Here is an 18,112-nt window from a genome sequence, read left to right as displayed (position 1 = left end):
TTCAGTACAAAACACAACACAACCTGAACTATGGATCCACACCTGGCACCTCCATGTTAAAAATAATTTTGCAAGAACTCACTGCAACTTCTTGAACACAAACTGGAAAGATTAATGTTACCATGATCAATGTTACTTAAATAAATTTCCCATGTGTTGTGGGGATTAGATTAATGATATTTCTACTCTATGGAAAAGGAGACTCTTGGAGCTGAAATTGATGTTTGCTCACAGTTACTTTTGGGAGTGAGGAAAGAAAGACTGGCTAGAGACCTTAGAAAAGGTTTTTCCCATTTACTCCAGATGTTGCCCTATGGTAAATCTAACTAATAACCCTTTGCATATTTATAGCTTTTTTTATCTGAAGAGTGTACAGAACATGCAAAGTGTTTACTGTATCTATTTTAGAGGAGGATGAAAAGTGAGATGGAGAGAAACATAGGATGACTTGCCTAAGGTCAGCGAGCTAGTTAGTGGCTGATCTGGGAATACAACATGTGACTGCTTAGCCCTGAGCTCCATCCAGTAGACTATAGTTCCCCCTGCCGCAGTATTTTATCACCTTTATCTCCCTCCTTCTGTGCTGGAATGGCAAAAAGGTGATTTACCCAGCACCAAGGATCTGGCCCAACTTTCAAATGAAACTGGTGGGGGAATTTTAGATAGACAGAAAGCCTCATTATGCTGCACCGCTTCACACCCCATGAAAACCCACTGGAGGAATTAGAATTTGCATGAGCACTCGGCTCAGCATAATTACAAAAGGTGGTATATGTGCAGGATTCCAGTGTGAAGACCGCTGATCTTTATAAGATTTGGATTTGTGATTTTATTTTTAGTTTGAAGGAGCCTTCATTTTCTAGTATCAGAGAGGTAGCCGTGTTAGTCTGGATCTGTAAAAGCAGCAAAGAATCCTGTGGCACCTTATAGACTCTGCCCACATATCTACACCAGCGACACCATCACAGGACCTAACCAGATCAGCCACACCATCACCAGTTCATTCACCTGCACGTCCACCAATGTAATATATGCCATCATATGCCAGCAATGCCCCTCTGCCATGTACATCGGCCAAACTGGACAGTCGCTACGCAAAAGGATAAACGGACACAAATCAGATATTAGGAATGGCAATATACAAAAACCTGTAGGAGAACACTTCAACCTCCCTGGCCACACTATAGCAGACCTTAAGGTGGCCATCCTGCAGCAAAAAAACTTCAGGACCAGACTTCAAAGAGAAGCTGCTGAGCTTCAGTTCATCTGCAAATTTGACACCATCAGCTCAGGATTAAACAAAGACTGTGAATGGTTTGCCAATTACAAAACCAGTTTCTCCTCCCTTGGTTTTCACACCTCAACTGCTAGAACAGGGCCTCATCCTCCCTGATTGAACTACCTCATTATCTCTAGCTTGCCTGCATATATATACCTGCCCCTGGAAATTTCCACTACATGCATCTGACGAAGTGAGTATTCACCCACGAAAGCTCATGCTCCAAAACGTCTGTTAGTCTATAAGGTGCCACAGGATTCTTTCCTTCATTTTCTAGTTAGCACCAATAAAAAAAATGTTACCTTTAATTTAAACTTTAAAGATACTGACTGGACTGAAGTTTTATCTTGGCTAAGAGACTAAGGGTGACTTCCTCAGCTGATGTAGATCAGGATAGCTCCATTTACTTGAGTGGAATTATATCATTTTACACTATCTGAGCATCTACTTTCAGCACTGATCTACCAGATGATCATACTCCATGACATTTTACCCTTCTTTAGCCCACTTCATCCAAGGATCTCAAAGCACTTCAGATCTTTTACTGAAGCTTCACATTACCCTTGCAAAATATTGTCCCATTTTACAGATAGGGAAAATGAGGAATGGGAAGTTCAGAGACTCACTCAAGGTTGTCAAGGATCTGATCCTACAAGTTCTAGGGACCCTCCGCTGTCACTGTAGTCAGTGCTAGCACTCTCAAGAGCACTTGGCAGGTTCCAGCCCTGATTCAGTAATAGAACCCAAAATGCAATGCAAGAGTTATGCCTTCTAACCTCTGGCCTAAATACTTGACAACAATGCTTTCCATGACCTCATCCATTTAAGCAGATGATGAACAAGTTGTTGCTCTATGGCCAGAGCCATTAGACAAATTTCAGGGCCTTGCATGATTGTTTCCATTTAAATGAGACATCAGTAATATGACTCAGGTACACGCTTTGGTGTACTTTCATTTACACACGAAAAATGTGCACAATGTCCTGTATCCCAGAACACAATGGAAACAAACAGCAAAGAATTTCCTTGCTTCAGAATTGCAAAGTGTGACTCCACAGTGGGCTCTGTGCCAAAGTAGCGCTCTCTCTCTGCTTCGTTTCAGAGTCACACTCAAAATTCCTTTAGACCTTTTACCATAACATGTTGATGTTTAGCTTCCACCATTCCAAGATAATGCCATTGAACTCTTCACTCTGATGAGGTGTGTTGTGGGAGCCAGCTGGACCTGGACACAATGTTCACAATGTGACCCAGCAACAGAGTACTCGTTTGGTTCCCAAAGTTTGTTACAAAATTTGGAACTCAAACGAAGTTTGCTAAAAGATTCACAAAACATCTGAGCACACCAGGCCCCATTTTAGCTTTTGCATCACAATCACATGAAATAGGGTGGGGATTTTCATGTGAAACTAAATGAAACTTGAGAATTTTGACTGAGTTTCACTTAGGACAATATGAGCTTGTTCACATTCAAATGAAAAGGTACCAAAACAATATCTGCATGAACCCCAGCAAATTATTGTTTATATTATCATAGCACCTAGGAGTCTCAATCATAGATCAGGACTCTATTGTGCTATAGAAACACAGAACAAAAAGACAAGCACAAAATTGCTGTGCTTTGCACAGCTCTAAATATAACTTCATTATCTTTGTTGGGTGGAGAAGCAAGAAGAAACTTATTCTCATGATGAGTTTTGTGAGCTTTCAGTGCATAAAGTCACACTCCCATTAATGGACTCTTTGTTGCTTTTTACAGATCCAGACTAACACAGCTACCCCTCTGATACTTGACTCCCATTGACTTCACTGGGCTTTACATCAAGACCTAGATGACTTGCACAAATACATGTTTGCATCTGCACATGCATATTCATGTGAATGAGCTTCCCTCAAATACTGGGGGAAAAACCTTGCCCATTAGATTATTTGCAAATAGCAAATAAGTGGGGGTCATGAATTCAGTTGAACTGACCTCAAATAACTTTATTCCTATGAATGTTCACAGATGCTTTCTTGCAGAGTTCAACCAGCTCTACAAATCAGGAAATAAACCATTGAGTTGAATGTTTGCTCCTTTTCCATACACTGTAAGCTACAAAAAATACAACTATTACGTTAACTAACTCTTAGAGAGATCCCATGTCAAACATGTGTATATACAGGCCTATCTTTCATCTGCATCACTGCTCATAAAAAATAGAAATGTATAATATTTACAAGCTATCTACTTCTTTCTTTTTGTTTGATGCACTAAGCCAGTAGCTAGCTGATGTGTTCTAAAATATTTAAGCAAAAACTTATGTATAGTGAGAAGGATTTCAAATCACAACCTGGAGAGAGACAAGAGCTGTCCATAATTGTATTTCTTCATTTCTTGCTTGTAACAGATGATTAGTTGAGATATGATTCTCCATATGCACATTTAACTTATTTATGCCTTGATAGGCAGGGAGTGAGGGAGGCTCACGTGTCAAAGAGCTCTCAAGGAAAGCGAGGGATTCTCTAAAAACACAACCCCATAATAAGAAATGACAGTTGGGGTCAGAAAAAGATCAGGCCCACCACACCTACTATAATGCTCTAATTCCTAACATTCAGAGGAAAAGAGTGTTGTGACTTGGATCTAAAATACATTCAGGCTCATAAATAAAAGTCTTTGTCTCAGCTATGATTTATACTAATGGCCAGAATGCTTGGTTCCTACCTATATAGTTACAGCCAATATCAACGATGTTTGTAATGCAGGATAAAAATGAGATCTGCATGTGCACACGTGTAATCCACACACCTTTGGGGTGTAGTGTTCTGTCCCAGCTACCAGTACCAAGATCACTTACAGAGAGAGAGAGATTAACAAGTTTGCTCTACAGCCTTCACTAACAGCCAGTTGGCTTTTAGCTCATGCTGTAGAGGCTCATGTACTAAGCTCCAGAAATCCCAGGTTCAATCCTGCCCATCAATGACAGGGGGCTGTCGGCATTACACACACGCTCACACACACACGCCTCTCCCAAATGTTATTCCAGACATTCATTTGTGCAGTTCAGGCTCTGATAATACTAAGAAATAGGAGGACATCTGGTATGTGTCACAAATTGGACTACAAAACAGAGGGAAAAAAATGGGAAGAATAGTCTCTCTATGATAAAAATAATGGATAGACATTACTGGTCAGACAGCAACCCATTTTATACCAACCTTTGTGAGGAAAGTGAACAAGATTACTCCCAACTAGAGGCGCAATTGAAAGTGCCTATTGTGTTCCTTGCAAAAAAACAAAGATATTTTGTAACCCACTGCTTCAACCCAGAACATCCTTTAGGCTCAATTATATGAAAAAATAAAGATAACTGAATTACCATGAAACCAGGGCGCTACAGCACAGGTGTTTCTCTCAAACCCAGCATGTCGTGGAAGCTGCTCCTCCTTGAACCAGCGAATGAGGATTTCTCTGGAAATGGGTCTAGAAGGACGCTCCCAAGCTTTCCTACATTTAAAATACAAACAATGGGAGATAGATGTCATGCAGCTGTAGGACAAAAAATAACTTGCACCATGTTCATAGAGTAGGGGGAACAGGGGATAATCACTACAGTCCACTGGGAATTTTTTTATTTCATTGAATAACCAGATATCTTGTGGGTAGGGGAGGTGGGGATTTGTTTTCCCATAAAAATCCAAACATTTTTGACAAAAGAAATTCCATCATTAAAACGTCAGTTTTGTCCAAAAGCCATTTTCTGACAATAAGATTTAATGGAAAATATTCAACCTGCTCTATTATTCACTCTGATTTCTTTTAATTTTTCATAAACAAAAGATTATTATTTGCAGGCAAAAAGCTACTTTTTACCTTTTGTGTGAATCCCCTGCATGTTAAGCAAGATTCAGCCACTGTGGCTAGCATGCCTTGACCACAGGAAAACATGGAGAGAAAACATTTCTCTGGAGTGTCTCTCTGAGGTGCCTTGCCTTCCCCCTACTTCTACTATTGCTCCACAGGTCCTATGTCCCTACTTATACATCTTGTAAGTCCTCAGTTTCTGTTTGGCTCACTGCATTTTTCTAGCTCTCGCATCTTCTGCTCTGCCTACAATGGAGCTATCATTTAATGATCCATATTTGCAGGCATCCTGAGTAAATGCTGAAACTAGTATTGTTTGGAATTACAACTCTTTCAAAATCAGGATAGCAACCGGGCAGTCACAGAGAAGCACTACTATAACCTACCAGACAACCAAGAACCAACAAAGCAAACTAGATCCTATAATACTCAATAATGATGAGCTTGCCCTCTAGTGATTGGAGACTGTGCAAGAGAGTACTGGGTGCTCTTGAGATCTGATGGATATCCTCCTCGGGGTCTGGGTCCTGCTTCCACTGAAGTCAATGGCTGTTTGGCTGCTGCTTTCAACAGAAGCAGAATTAGGCCTTTAGAGTAAATGGCAGAACACCTAGGATTGACCTCAAGGAGTCTCAGTTCAAGTGGCAAGACAGAGACCTAAGTCAGAATATCAGTTGGATATGCCCTAAGGCTTGGTCTACGCCACAAGGTTTTACCAGTAAAACTTGCCTTCTGTTGGCACATCCTTGCACGCATCCATTCTCAGTTTTGAGTCCTGCCAACAAAACGCATTCAAGCTAAACCACCTCCCGAAATGGCAAAAATCCTGTATCAGTGCCGTTCCACCACTACAATACCCATGAGGATGTTGCATAACTTGTACCGGTACAAACTGTCCTCCAACAAAAGAACCACAAGGCCCTTGGCCCCACAGCAGTGACTGCTTTTGTCATATTTTTGAACTCTGCTGCTTAGGGGAAGCTTCCCCACCCCTTAAAATACCCAATATGTTTGGAAATCCCTCTCATCCTGCTAGCCCGCTTTTGGTATACTAGAATATAGGTATTCTTCCAGGTAAAGCTGTAGCTAAAAAAAGCTCAGGTAAACCTCATGATGCTGCCTGGTCCAGGAAAGAATTCCTGGATTTCATCAATCTGTGAGAGTAGAGGGGTAGTGCAAGCCCAGATGTGGAACTGCTGCAGAAATAAAGATGTTTATCTGGATATTGCAAAGGCCAGAGGTACAACAGGAACAATTAACACTGTCTAGCAAAGAGAGAGGAACTGCATCAGTCCTACCAAAAGACAGGAGGGGACAAAATATCTGGTGCTGTCCTCAAGAACTGCAACTAATATGTAGAGCTAGACACCGTACTGAGTGGTGACCCCATCACCACCCCACAAATGACAGTGGACACCTCACAACATCTGGAGAAAGGCACCACAGAACTGCAACATGACAGTCAGCTTGTTTAGGAGGGGGATGTGGATGTTGCAGAGCCCACAGAGGGTTAAGAGCTCTTCCACACCCAACTGAGCCTGACCCACCTGAACCAAAAGATGGAACACAGTGAGGAAGATGAAGGATACCTTCTGACCTTAAAGTCTATGATTCTATGAAAGAGAACTCCGGTAGATGAAATATACTGATGCCCATTTATGCATGCTTTCTTCTCAGGGTCCCAGAACTTCCTCCTTCTGGATCCCTCTTCCCCGCTTTTAGAGTGGCCTCTAAACATCTTTTGTAACATCTGGTTTGTTTTAAGAGCATGCAACTTGCACAACTAGATAAATCTTTGCTAAAAGAACACAATAAGCAACCAAAATTATTTCCAAATACCTATTTTTGTAGGCAGAAAAAAAGTAAAATAAAAACAGTGCAAACACAGAAATATATGCAAACCAATACCAGAGTGTTCAAATTAAGTACACGGAAAAGCTGCTCTGATATTATGATAACAGAGAGAATGCATGCTATCCACACAGAGAAGAAAGCAAACTACACATGGAGGCACAGTTAATTCCCCCAGATATTTCTGCTTTTAAAGATTTTATATGGGTGTCCTAGACAGCTTACTCACTCCTGGATTCTAAAGTCCAGAGCTCACTTCTCTCTGATTCTGTTTAAGAGTGGAAGATAAACAGGACTCCAAACAGCCTTGTGGGAACTGTTTGAGCATGAATTAAGAGGGCTGGTTTTATAGCAATTTTCTGCCTAGGGCCAAATCATGAAATTGCTCCCAGTTGATTTCTACACAACTACAGTAGACAAAGTGAGCATGGTAAGGGCAGGAAGAAAAAAATTAAACACAACCACACAGATAGAGACAAACTATGATGAGTAAAAGAAACAAAATGCTTCAACATACAGAGAAAATCAGCAGGGAAAAATAGACAGGAAAGACGGATGAAGGGAGGAAATGAAAATCCAGACAAGCTTTCCAAAGAACATAGAAGGTGAAAGAAATAGGAATCTCACACAGAAATAACATCATTTTACTGTGACTTTAGACAGCCCTGAACTGAAAGAGCAGTGCACAAATTTGCACCCATCCAGGATTACCCTCAGGAAGCCCTGTGACCCACACTCACCCCTCTAGAGAAACTGTGCTAACTCCCTTTCCCTTGCTCCAGGGAGCAGTAATCTGGTGATGTCCACACCAGTAGCAGATTACAACACACCCCATACCTGCTTAGTTGCCCTGGCCACCTCACTGGAGGAACAATACTTTGACTTTGCCCGTTCTCTCTCTCTGTTCACCCACCTGCCCCGCCCCCATATGGAAGTACACACATACAAAGTAGTTGTTATTCCTATGCATGCAGATCCAAGATCCGGGTAGCCTGTACATGGGTTTAAAGAGAGTTCTTACTCCTCTGATTCCCTTCAGCAGGTACGTAGTCTGAGTCACAATCTAGTCATACACAATGACAAAAAGATGCCTTAAGAGATAAGAAAAACAAACAATATCAAATTTTAAACACGGATGTGACTTGGAAATGAATAAACAGCTTTGGACAAGGACTGGATAAGGATCCAAACTTTTTCTCAGCCCTACTTGTAAGTAATTCACACCAAACAATGCCCAATTCTGTAATAAATAACTCCATTTAGAAAGAGGAGAACTACAGGCTGAATTATAACCACTAGTTTTCTAAATTTACTATCTTTATTAGTGTGTTTATTACTTTATTTCAGAGAAGACTCTTTGATGTAAGTGGTTTGGGAAAATAAAAATAATGAGAAGATTGTTTTGACAAGTGACTTGATGGCGAGTGTAGAGATCCCACTGCATTTCAGACAGAGCAATTTTGATTCCTCAGACTGGGAATTTAAACAACTCATCTGCAGTGAGTTTCCGTATCTCATATAAGATAAAGAGATTGCTTGTTAAAACAGAACACAAATCCCAAACAGGAAGGGACTGAAGTCCTTTTGGTGCTGCCAGGCTGTCAGATATCACAAGCACATTGACTGGTAATCGCAAGACTTGGCAATAAAAGGGAAAATAAAAGTTGAATTTCTCTTTTTTCCCCTGAATATGCATTTTTTTTACTTTGCCACCTTGCCCAGTTCACGTTATCTTTTTCATCTTATCAAGCCTAATTAATAATGTCAGATGGCAACATATAAACCCGTAAGGAGTGACTGATAAATTTCACAGCAGATGGGGTGCTGTGTTGGACTGTTTTTCACTTCTGGAATCCATGTGGTTTATGAAAGAGACAGACGATGGATCAATAGGTTTAAAAAAAAACAAAACAAAACTCAGAAGACCCTTGATTTTGCCAGCAGAAAACTCAACTAAAAGTTAGGAGGTGGCCCTCTCTGTAAAATATGTCAAAGAACACTTGAGCAGCAGTTATTTCTAGGCTGCGAGGCTAAGGTTTGCTTGAGAATTTGTTTGATTCTCTCTCTATCCCAGCCTTGCATTCTTATCAAATCATTGATTTTTTTAAAGACCCATCTTTTTGTAGATGTTAAAAGGTGCTTTTTAAAAACAAACATCATTTAATTGACATTATGCACTCAGTGCATTTTGATCTTTTTAAAACATTCCCTTTCTATTCAGGGTGAAGAGCAACATTGTGGAGAATCTCAAATAAAACAAAATTAATTTAAAAATAAAAAATAAAATAAAAGAAGCACTTGTTAAAATGGGGGTAAAAGCCCATGAATGGAGGATCAATTTTTTGAATCACCTATAATACGAACAAACCTGACTGGTGTAGTGAGCGTCATTAGTGGGCTAGGATTGTTGCTGTTCAGCTTTATCTCTGGTTCATTACTCAGGCTGGTCCCCTTGAACAGGTTACTCAAGCCAGCCACTTTTCCTTTCTGGATGGCTCGTAAGGATTGCCGTCGATATTCATCCCGGGCCTTGCGTGCTTTGTGGCTCCTTTCCTCATCTGCAGCCTTTGAGCGGCGCACTGGGTGGGGAAGAAAGTCATTTGTGTTTTAGAAATATAGACATGACTCTTTACCCTTTTCTTTATAGAACAATGATCTACATTCATTCCTCTCTGTTACCTGATTTTAAAAATATTCAGATTCCAACACACAAAATACCACCAAAGGATTGAATAATGGTTTGGCTAATGTCCTTTGCATTTGTGTAAAATAAAGGAAATCTAAACTCTTATTTCAGGTCATAAATTCACCATGGCCGGGGCTGAGTAGGAATTAATGCTCTAAATTCCAACACTACATAGTATATTAGGCAGGTATCATGGAGTCACTGGGCCAATGCTCTGGAACTACTCCATACAAAGCCAGTCAGGACTCTGGTGTAGCATGCCTCCTCTCTCTGAGCATACTGACTCCAAAGCAATAACCTTACACAGCTTTGACCTCCCTGGGTCTGACCTCAGAGCATTCAGCATTCCCTTCCACACCGTGCACTTCCCGCAGCGAGTCTGCCCAGGTGGAGCTCCTGGAGAAGCCAGAGGACCCTGCACCCCAACTCCTCAGTCAGCAGTCACTCCCAGCCAGTGTGTAGAAGAGAAGGGTTTATTAGTTGACAGGAACATAGCGTAGAACAGAGCTTGCTATCACAGAAATCAGTACTTTCATCCAAGTCCATCTTGGGGACTCCTGGGCCAGACAACCTGGACTCCCCCTCTTCCAGTCCCGCCAAGCAGACTACTACCAGTGATCCGACCTCCGACACCCCACCAGTGGCACCTCTTCAGGGATGGCTTCAGGTACCAGCCCAGCCAGCAGGTGCTTGGGGCGGCCAAGGGGAAGAGGCGGCATGTTGGGCTCTTCAGTGGCAATTTGGCGGGTGGTCCCTCAGTCCCTCTCGGAGGGAAGGACCTGCCGCCAAATTGCCACGGAAGAAGAAAGTGGCGTGGTGGAGCTGCTGCTGATCGCTTTTTTTTTTTTTTTTGGCTTTTTTTCCCCCACCACTTGGGACAGCAAAAACCCTGGAGCCAGCCCTGCTCCTCCTCCTTCTCTTTGTACTGCTTCCCAGGCAAAAGGTATCACCTGGTCGCACCTCCATCCTGGATCTCAGGTTACATATGTTCAGACAGCTGGGCAGCCTCACCTGCCCTGAAAGCCTCAGCAAAAATCAGACACCCAATTCCCACCACAAAAATATTGGTGCCGTACACAGGGAAATGGAGGTACACACAGTATCAATATAGGACAGTAAGACTCACATGCAACATAACAAGATGAATAAAACCCCACTTTGTCACAGCATGTCATAGGGATGCATGCCTCTGAGGCATCAGGTGTGGACCCACATTTGGGGAAAGCATACCAGGCTTGGACACAAAGACACAAGTGGTCCAATCTCAATGGTCAATCTTTTGAGAATGGGTCGAGTAAAGGTTAATAGCAATAAACCATTACGAGGTGTGCATTCGATGCCTGCTTGGGCGGCATTATGAGAAACTCAGTCTTTGGCTTCGTTACTTCAGCCACCAGTGCCCTATTCAAGCAAAACACTGAAGCACATGCTTAATTTCAGCACATGAGTAGCTGAATTCAATGGGATTATTCACCTGATTAAACACATGATTAAGTGTTTCGTTGGATCAGAGCACAGCAGGATACCACGGTGAAACTTAATGCTCTTAGATTACAGCTCCTTAAATTGAAATATTCTTTAGAATAATATAAAAATAATTTGTGGAATACATGCAGGGTATCTTTCCACTATTGAAAGCAGTTCCTAGGAGAAGGATCACAGAATACTAGGCTAAAGTTTACGAACACTCTTTCCCTACTGTTTTGAGTATATTAATGTTTTTCTTTTTAAAAAATAAGTTCCCTGGCTACTTTGATCCCTTCTCCAGTCCCAAGTGCTATGCAGCCCTTTCACATCTGTGTGAGTCCCAGCTGCCAGTCACTTTCAACACACTTGGGGATAACTAAATTTGGAATAAAGAACTCTTCCAATTGTGGGGTTTTGTTTGGCTGTTTTTCCTCTTTCTCACTCCTCCCGCCACCACCACCACTTTTTAAAAGTAGAAAATGGGTTAAAAGCGACAGAAGGGACAAAGGACACTTAATGCTTTGGTAAGCCAGTGTAAAATTTGAGTCTCATCAACTCAAGAACCAAGCTCTGTAGTAGGGGTTGTAAGGGTATGTCTACACTGCATTGTACAACCGGATTTGTGGCACCTGGGCTTGCAGACTTGGTATTTCCAAGCCCACGCCTGAGCATCCACTCAGCATAGTAAAACTTGATTTACAATTGCTGGACCCAGGTCTCAGCCATGCTATTGCATCCATATTACACTATGCAGACCTTCTGACCTGGGTCTAGTAGCTTGATCTTCACCCACACTGCAAAATGACAGGGCTGCTATCCTTGACTGAGGCCACCAGAGGCAAGACATCCATGACTGAGGCCTCCTGAGCACTCTTCATTTTGAACTTATGTGTTCAAAAGGTCAGAGTTAATAATTTCACAGCTGTTTCATCACCGTTTTACAACTGGGATAGTCCCATAAAGCAGAAGCTATTACCACCATCATTAGTGTGAGGTTAAATCAGTTACCTGCCCAAAATGAGAATGTTTCCTAACATTATGAAAGCCTAGAAACAAAAGGCCATAATGAAAATGGTTTTGTTACCTTAACAATAGAGGATATTAACTGTGTCCACTGTAAGTCTAAATATTTTTATTCTTATCACGCCTTTCCCTATAGTACTTTCCAATGGCTGCTAGCCATATTGTCCACAATACGTTGTTCACTTGCTCCTCTATTTGTTGGTGAGGGAACACTTTTTCTTAAGAGTAATACCCTTTCAGCCACTGCAATGCACAGTATATGCATATTCGTTTTAACTCCAAGAGCCCTCTTCTAAGCCAGGATACTCACGGCAGGCTTGACAATTGCTACTGGAGGCAATAGCTTGATTCTTTAATATTTGCTTCGCTGGATGTTAAGGATTTGTTCTGTACTGGAATAATTTGTCTGCCTAAAGATATTTATGTCTCAAAAACCAGCAAAATGGGGCTCAAGGCACTAAAAAAAAAAGTGAGTTGATAAATGAACACTCACTGTGCAGTTCTTAATGCATACAAGATTTTTTAAAAGCAAGGAAGGCTCTGCATGTGTAGTACATAGTTGTGTATGCAGCACATACACTACTTCTCTCCCTCCGCAGTGATACCTGTGATGGGCAATGCATGCATGCAGGTATTCTGCTAGACAGCCACATTTCATGAGGCTGCTTGCCTGCTTCTGGTTTTCACTCTTGAGGTGAAATAAGCATAAGTATATATTGATTTATGTGAATTATGGAAACACTCAATGGAGCCAGGAAATAATAAAAGAAAGAGCAGACCTTACAAGAAAATCTATAAACAAACAAGGGACCAACGAATGTCCACAAACTTTGGAGGTTTAGTAACATCAAAAGCTAAGGGGTGATCTGGAGTGGAAGCAAATAAAGAGATTGGATTTAATAAGTGATCCAAGAAAAGTTATCCAGTTTCAGTCTGATGCTTTCATCTGTACACTTGGTAGAGTTACAATTTGGGTAAATACTTTGGGTCTATCTAAAAATTCACCCTGAATTTTCAGCTGGGTGGAGTACTGAACTACTGCATAATATGGAAAACAGAGAAACAGTTTTCACTGTTCACCCTACAGGTGAAGTGATTCCTATATGTAATTTGAGTGGGGCAACAGTATTACTTGGAAAGCTTTTCTGTTTCATCTTTAAGAATATGAGGCACAAAACACTGGTTGTTTTAAATATCGTCATTGTCTTTGTAATAATGCCACCAATAGCAATGAAGATAAGTCTTAAGTGCAATGCAGCATGGTAAGTAAATAATGGAAGAGAGCAGTCATCATTTGTCACAGCTGTATCACAGCTAGAACCAGAGTTCTGAATACAGTATAAAGAATCTTGAGTTCTCTAGGGTCCACTGGTATAGATATATTGGACTTCCCTGGATAGCCTGCCTATATCTAAGAAGGAGGGAGAATGGCAAGAAAAAAAGCAAAAGCATCTACATGCTCCATTTCACTCAGCCATAGACAAGTACTTCAACAGAGACATGGCCAGGTGTCTACAATCCTTACTTTGGCTAATGCTTGTATATCGGTAGGGGCCAGTAACCTATACTACATTTTCCTGTTCATATAAAGATATTGTGACACTTTTACCATCTAGGGAGTTGCCCTTTCTATGAAGAGTGGCATTGTTTGGAATGGTTTAACACTAATGTTCACACATCTTTTCCAGAGAAACTTTGGTCTCCTACTGACAGCCCTTCCTCCCTCTTATATTTTATCACATATATTCATAGTGACACCTGGGCTGAATTCTGTCTTTTTGTGTTTTACAATTGTCCTCACTACAGATTTCTTAACAGAAGTAACAGAAAAACTATATAACAATACTTACGGATTTGCAGGGCCTCCTACTACTGAACATTCTGTCAGTAAGAAAAAGGCACAGTTTTCTCTGTCTCACTTCTCAGAGCAAGACAGGATTTAAGCCTCCCAACACCCACAGATCCCTGAAAAAGCTGACAGAGGCTCTATGTCTTTATAATTGTTCCAGGAGCTGTGCTGTCATGTTGTGCCCAGCTTCCACTGACCTTCTTCTAGGGAATCCACCGAGTGGGAGAGGGAACTCACAGGAGCTAATGATCCAAGGTCAGTGGCATTAAATTTATTCCTGGAATACCCAGGGCCAGTAAGGGGAAATGAAAGGGTGGGGAAGAGGCCATCTGTGGTCCCACCATCCCCATAGCTAGCTGACTCAAGGCAGTCATGCAAATCATGGGGTTGGTCCTCACCTTGCTGTGCCTTTCTGTGCACTCAGAATGCCACTCGTGGAAGCATAAGGGTGCATTTAGCCCTGTATCTCTAATACTTCTTGTTTCCTCGTCCTTTGCATACCGCTGGGTAACTACATCCTTATTCTCAGTGCCCTACCTGATTCTGTCTCTTCTCCAGCTCTTTATGCTGGGGTCAAGACCAGTGCAGATATTGTCATGCTGAATGTCTATACATGCAGCAGCTACAATCTCTGCACCACTTGTTATCTTTCAGAACACATTGTAGCCTTCCATCTCCCACCCTGTCAATAGGAAGGCAAAAGGAGCTTGGACATCTAGTATTATTCATTGTATGAATGAATTATTTTTCCTGTTTGACTGCCCGAAGATACTCTGTGCTACAGGTTGTGTATTTTTAACACCACTCTGCCACTGAGCATAAAATCATCCAAGGTCAGACTAAAGAGTCTAATAGTCTCTTCTGGCCTTAAAGTCTCTGAATCATCATCAGAAAAGGTTGGCCTCTCTCTAAGTACACCCCTAGCCCTGTGAAGATGCGCACACATCATCAGTGCACCCCCTTGTGTTATGGTGCAATTGTGCAGGGCTTTTCTCCTCCAGTACCCCTGCAGGCGATCTGTCTTCGTACATCACTCAGCCTTCCAGCTGAGAAGGAGGTAGCGCAAATCCCTTCCTGGGTAACAAAATGCTCAACTGTACATCCAAATAAATATCTAAACCAAAAATTCTTCTACCCTTCTTGGACTGCATGAAGCCTTCTGCTTCTTAGCACCTACTCCTGAGCCCTACAGAGCTTCTCTGATGCAGCTTTCTCCCAGCAGGTTTTCCCAACTGTCTCCCTTCCTTAGGGACTCTGGCGGCTTCCTTTAGGGATCTTCCTGCTACTTCCAGGCCCTCTCTCAGCTCCCCTGCCATAGCCAGCTGGCTCCATCTGCATCTCTTCCAGCCTACTTTCCATAGACCCTTCCCAGAGGGAGAACTCCTCTTGCTTGTCTCTCCTGGGTCTCCTCCTAGCCTGAGCTCTGTTTAAATAATCCTCTGTCTGATCTCCTGCAGCTGGGGTTAGACATTATAATTATATCTCCATCACACACAGCTGGAGGATAGCTGTCTGGCTACAGGCAAGGCTGAGCATGGCTTGCTTTAAAGGGCTAGTCAGCCTGTGACAGACCCTCATCACCATAGTACCTAGTCCCTCTCCATAATTAAATGGATGGTATCCTCATATCTTCCCTGTGAAGCAGGGAAATATTATCCCTATTTTACAAACTGGGAACTGAGGCAACAGGGTAGATTTCCTACGGTCATACACGAACCTGTGGCTGAGCCAAGAATTGAACCCTGGTCTCTAGAGTCTGAGTCCAAGTTCACCATCCTATCCTTGTCCTTCCTTTTAGCTTACAGTATTGCCAGAAGCAAGGGAGGGCACATTATCCTTCAACCCAGGTGTGATGGACAAAAGAGAAGAATCTGCTCTAGGGTTACCATATTTCAAGTTACCAAATAGAGGACACTGCCGGGGAATGGTGGGGAAGGAGTTGGGGAGTTGGAGGAGAGCGTGTGTCCTGGGAAGGGGTATTTGGAGGGGATACAGTTGGGAGATACTGGAGGGGATATTTGGAAGGTGCTGTGGGTATCTATTGGGTGCAGATTTGGGGGGGCTAGAGGGGTTACCTCACACTCAAGGTGGGGAGCAGTATCGTGCTCCCTATCACAGTGGCAGGGAAGCTGGCACAGTCCAGGGACACAGTGCCAGCCCATCAGTCTGTCCTTCCTGCAGGCCTCTCCACCACCACAGGGTGAGGAGTTGAGACTTGGCCCTGTCACCCCTCCTAGCCGGGCTTTGAGGCCCTGTGGCGGGACAGGCTGCCTGGCCAAGAGGTGCTTACCTGGCAGGCCAAGCCAGGGTGGATGGGATCTGGCAGTCAGGGGCATCCCTGGGGTGGCAGGATATAGGCTCCAAGTTTCTATTCTGCTGGGAGGGCTCCCCCCCAGCTTCACCCAGGACCTGCCCCCACTCCTCCCTTTCCTCCAAGGCCCCACCACCACCCTGCCTCTTCCCACCCCTGCCCCACTTCTTCCCCGCCCAGTTCCGCAACTCCCTCCAAGCACGTTTCGCCCTCTCTCCTCTCCCCTTCCCATCAGCATCTCCTGACACCACAAAACATCTGATCTGTGACAGGTACTGCGTGTAGGAGGAGGGCACTGATCGGTACGACCCGCCACAGGGCGGGAGGTGCTAGTGGGAGGGGGAGGTTCTGGTAGGGGAGCTCCTCCTTGCCCCCGTCCATCTGCCGCTTGTCTCCCCATCCGGCTCCTCACCCCACTCACCCGTCTGCATCCCACTTCACCTGCGAGGCCCCCCAAAGCGGGTGGCCCGGGCGGTCGCGCAATTTGTCATACCCAAGGGATGGCTCTGTCGGCAGTTGTGGATGCAGGGGAAGGACCAATTGAGATGTGGAGATGGCTCTTTCTGAACTGCACCATCTGCTTCACAAAAATCCCCAACATTTCCTCTTATTTGAAAAATCCACCCGGATGGAGGTCAGAGGATCAAAGAAAAAGAGGTTATGTCCAGGAAAACCCAGGCGTATGGTAACCCTAATCTGCGCAGTTTGTAAGAGTGAGACCAACTAGCTTGGAACCTTGGAACAGTGGAGCTTTTGAATCTGGGCTGAGATTTGATTTGATTTGGCCCTCATTATTCCAGATTACGTTATAATTTTCCCTACAATTTTCTAAACATACCAAAGTTGTCTTTTTACTGAAAATAGAGCACTGACTTCTATATTTCCATGTAGACTAGGGAAAACCCCTCTTTGCAGTTCTGACAGGACTCTAACAGTAGATGTTTTAATACAGATGTGAATTAATTCATGCAGTGTTGGGACTGAACTCGCGTGAGTCACATCATTTGCGAAAGATTAGGAACTCTCCATTTTTATGGTCTATTTTGTGCCTTTGAGGCACTATGAGTCACAGCTGGAGCAGGGTGAGTTCTGCAAAAAAAATGTGTCATGAATATGCATCCCAATTTTAAAAGCTTTTGCTTCAGCTGTGCCCTTATTAATAATTCTTAGTCTGTAGCTTGTTTATGAGTAGTTCATAATGACTATATAATATTCAAATTCAAAATTCAACATTTTGAGTATACGTATATATCACGTGGTGTGTTTCTGTTCCCCTGTGGGAAATTGGCTTCCTATAAATATTCTGCAGTATGGCTCCTGGTCAACAATCTGCTTATGTTAAAGCTGTAAAGCTATTCAACAAAACACTCTGAGGCCCATTGAAAGCAATGAGCCTCAAGCATATACTTAAAATTAAGCATGTGCTTAAATGCATTGCTGAATAAGGAGCCTATTTGCTTAAAAATCATTCTTTTAGCAAACATCCTTGCCAGTATACATGTTCACTTGAATTTTTATGGAAAGCAAACACAAAGAAGTTGTGTTCACAAGATCTAAGCAAATTCCCTTAAAAATTCAAACAAAAACATACAGACTTTTTTGCAGTAGTCACTCTGCTCCCATTAATAATACTGCAATACTGTTCATATTGGAGATTAATAGAACTGGTCAAACAGTGTTTGATTAACATAGTAGTCAGTAAATTTTGCTGTTTTCCATCAAACAAATTATTCTACAAATAGCATTTTTCTAAGTATTAAACAATTTTTCCAGTGGTATTTTACAAGTCCTTTGTTTGC

At 42.6% G+C, this 18,112-nt stretch overlaps 1 protein-coding gene across 2 annotated transcripts in view; it reads right to left on the bottom strand.

The window, feature by feature from the left end:
* Positions 1-18,112, bottom strand: part of SH2D4B (SH2 domain containing 4B) — a 126,104-nt gene that overhangs the window by 62,299 nt on the left and 45,693 nt on the right. Inside the window, exons 5-7 of one of the 2 annotated variants that reach the window (XM_050959104.1) lie at positions 9,346-9,556; positions 8,823-8,824; positions 4,642-4,764 (exon numbers count right to left, since the gene is read on the bottom strand). In XM_050959104.1, the coding sequence (XP_050815061.1) occupies positions 4,642-4,764; positions 8,823-8,824; positions 9,346-9,556 (336 nt within the window). Of the gene's footprint in view, positions 1-4,641; positions 4,770-8,822; positions 8,825-9,345; positions 9,557-18,112 lie in introns of both variants that reach the window. The other variant, XM_050959103.1, reaches the window with a different exon arrangement.

This window comes from Gopherus flavomarginatus, chromosome 6, assembly GCF_025201925.1.
Source record: "Gopherus flavomarginatus isolate rGopFla2 chromosome 6, rGopFla2.mat.asm, whole genome shotgun sequence".
Classification (NCBI taxonomy): domain Eukaryota; kingdom Metazoa; phylum Chordata; order Testudines; family Testudinidae; genus Gopherus; species Gopherus flavomarginatus.
Note: the sequence above shows the minus strand (reverse complement) of the source record. Positions and strands in the feature narration are given on the sequence as shown.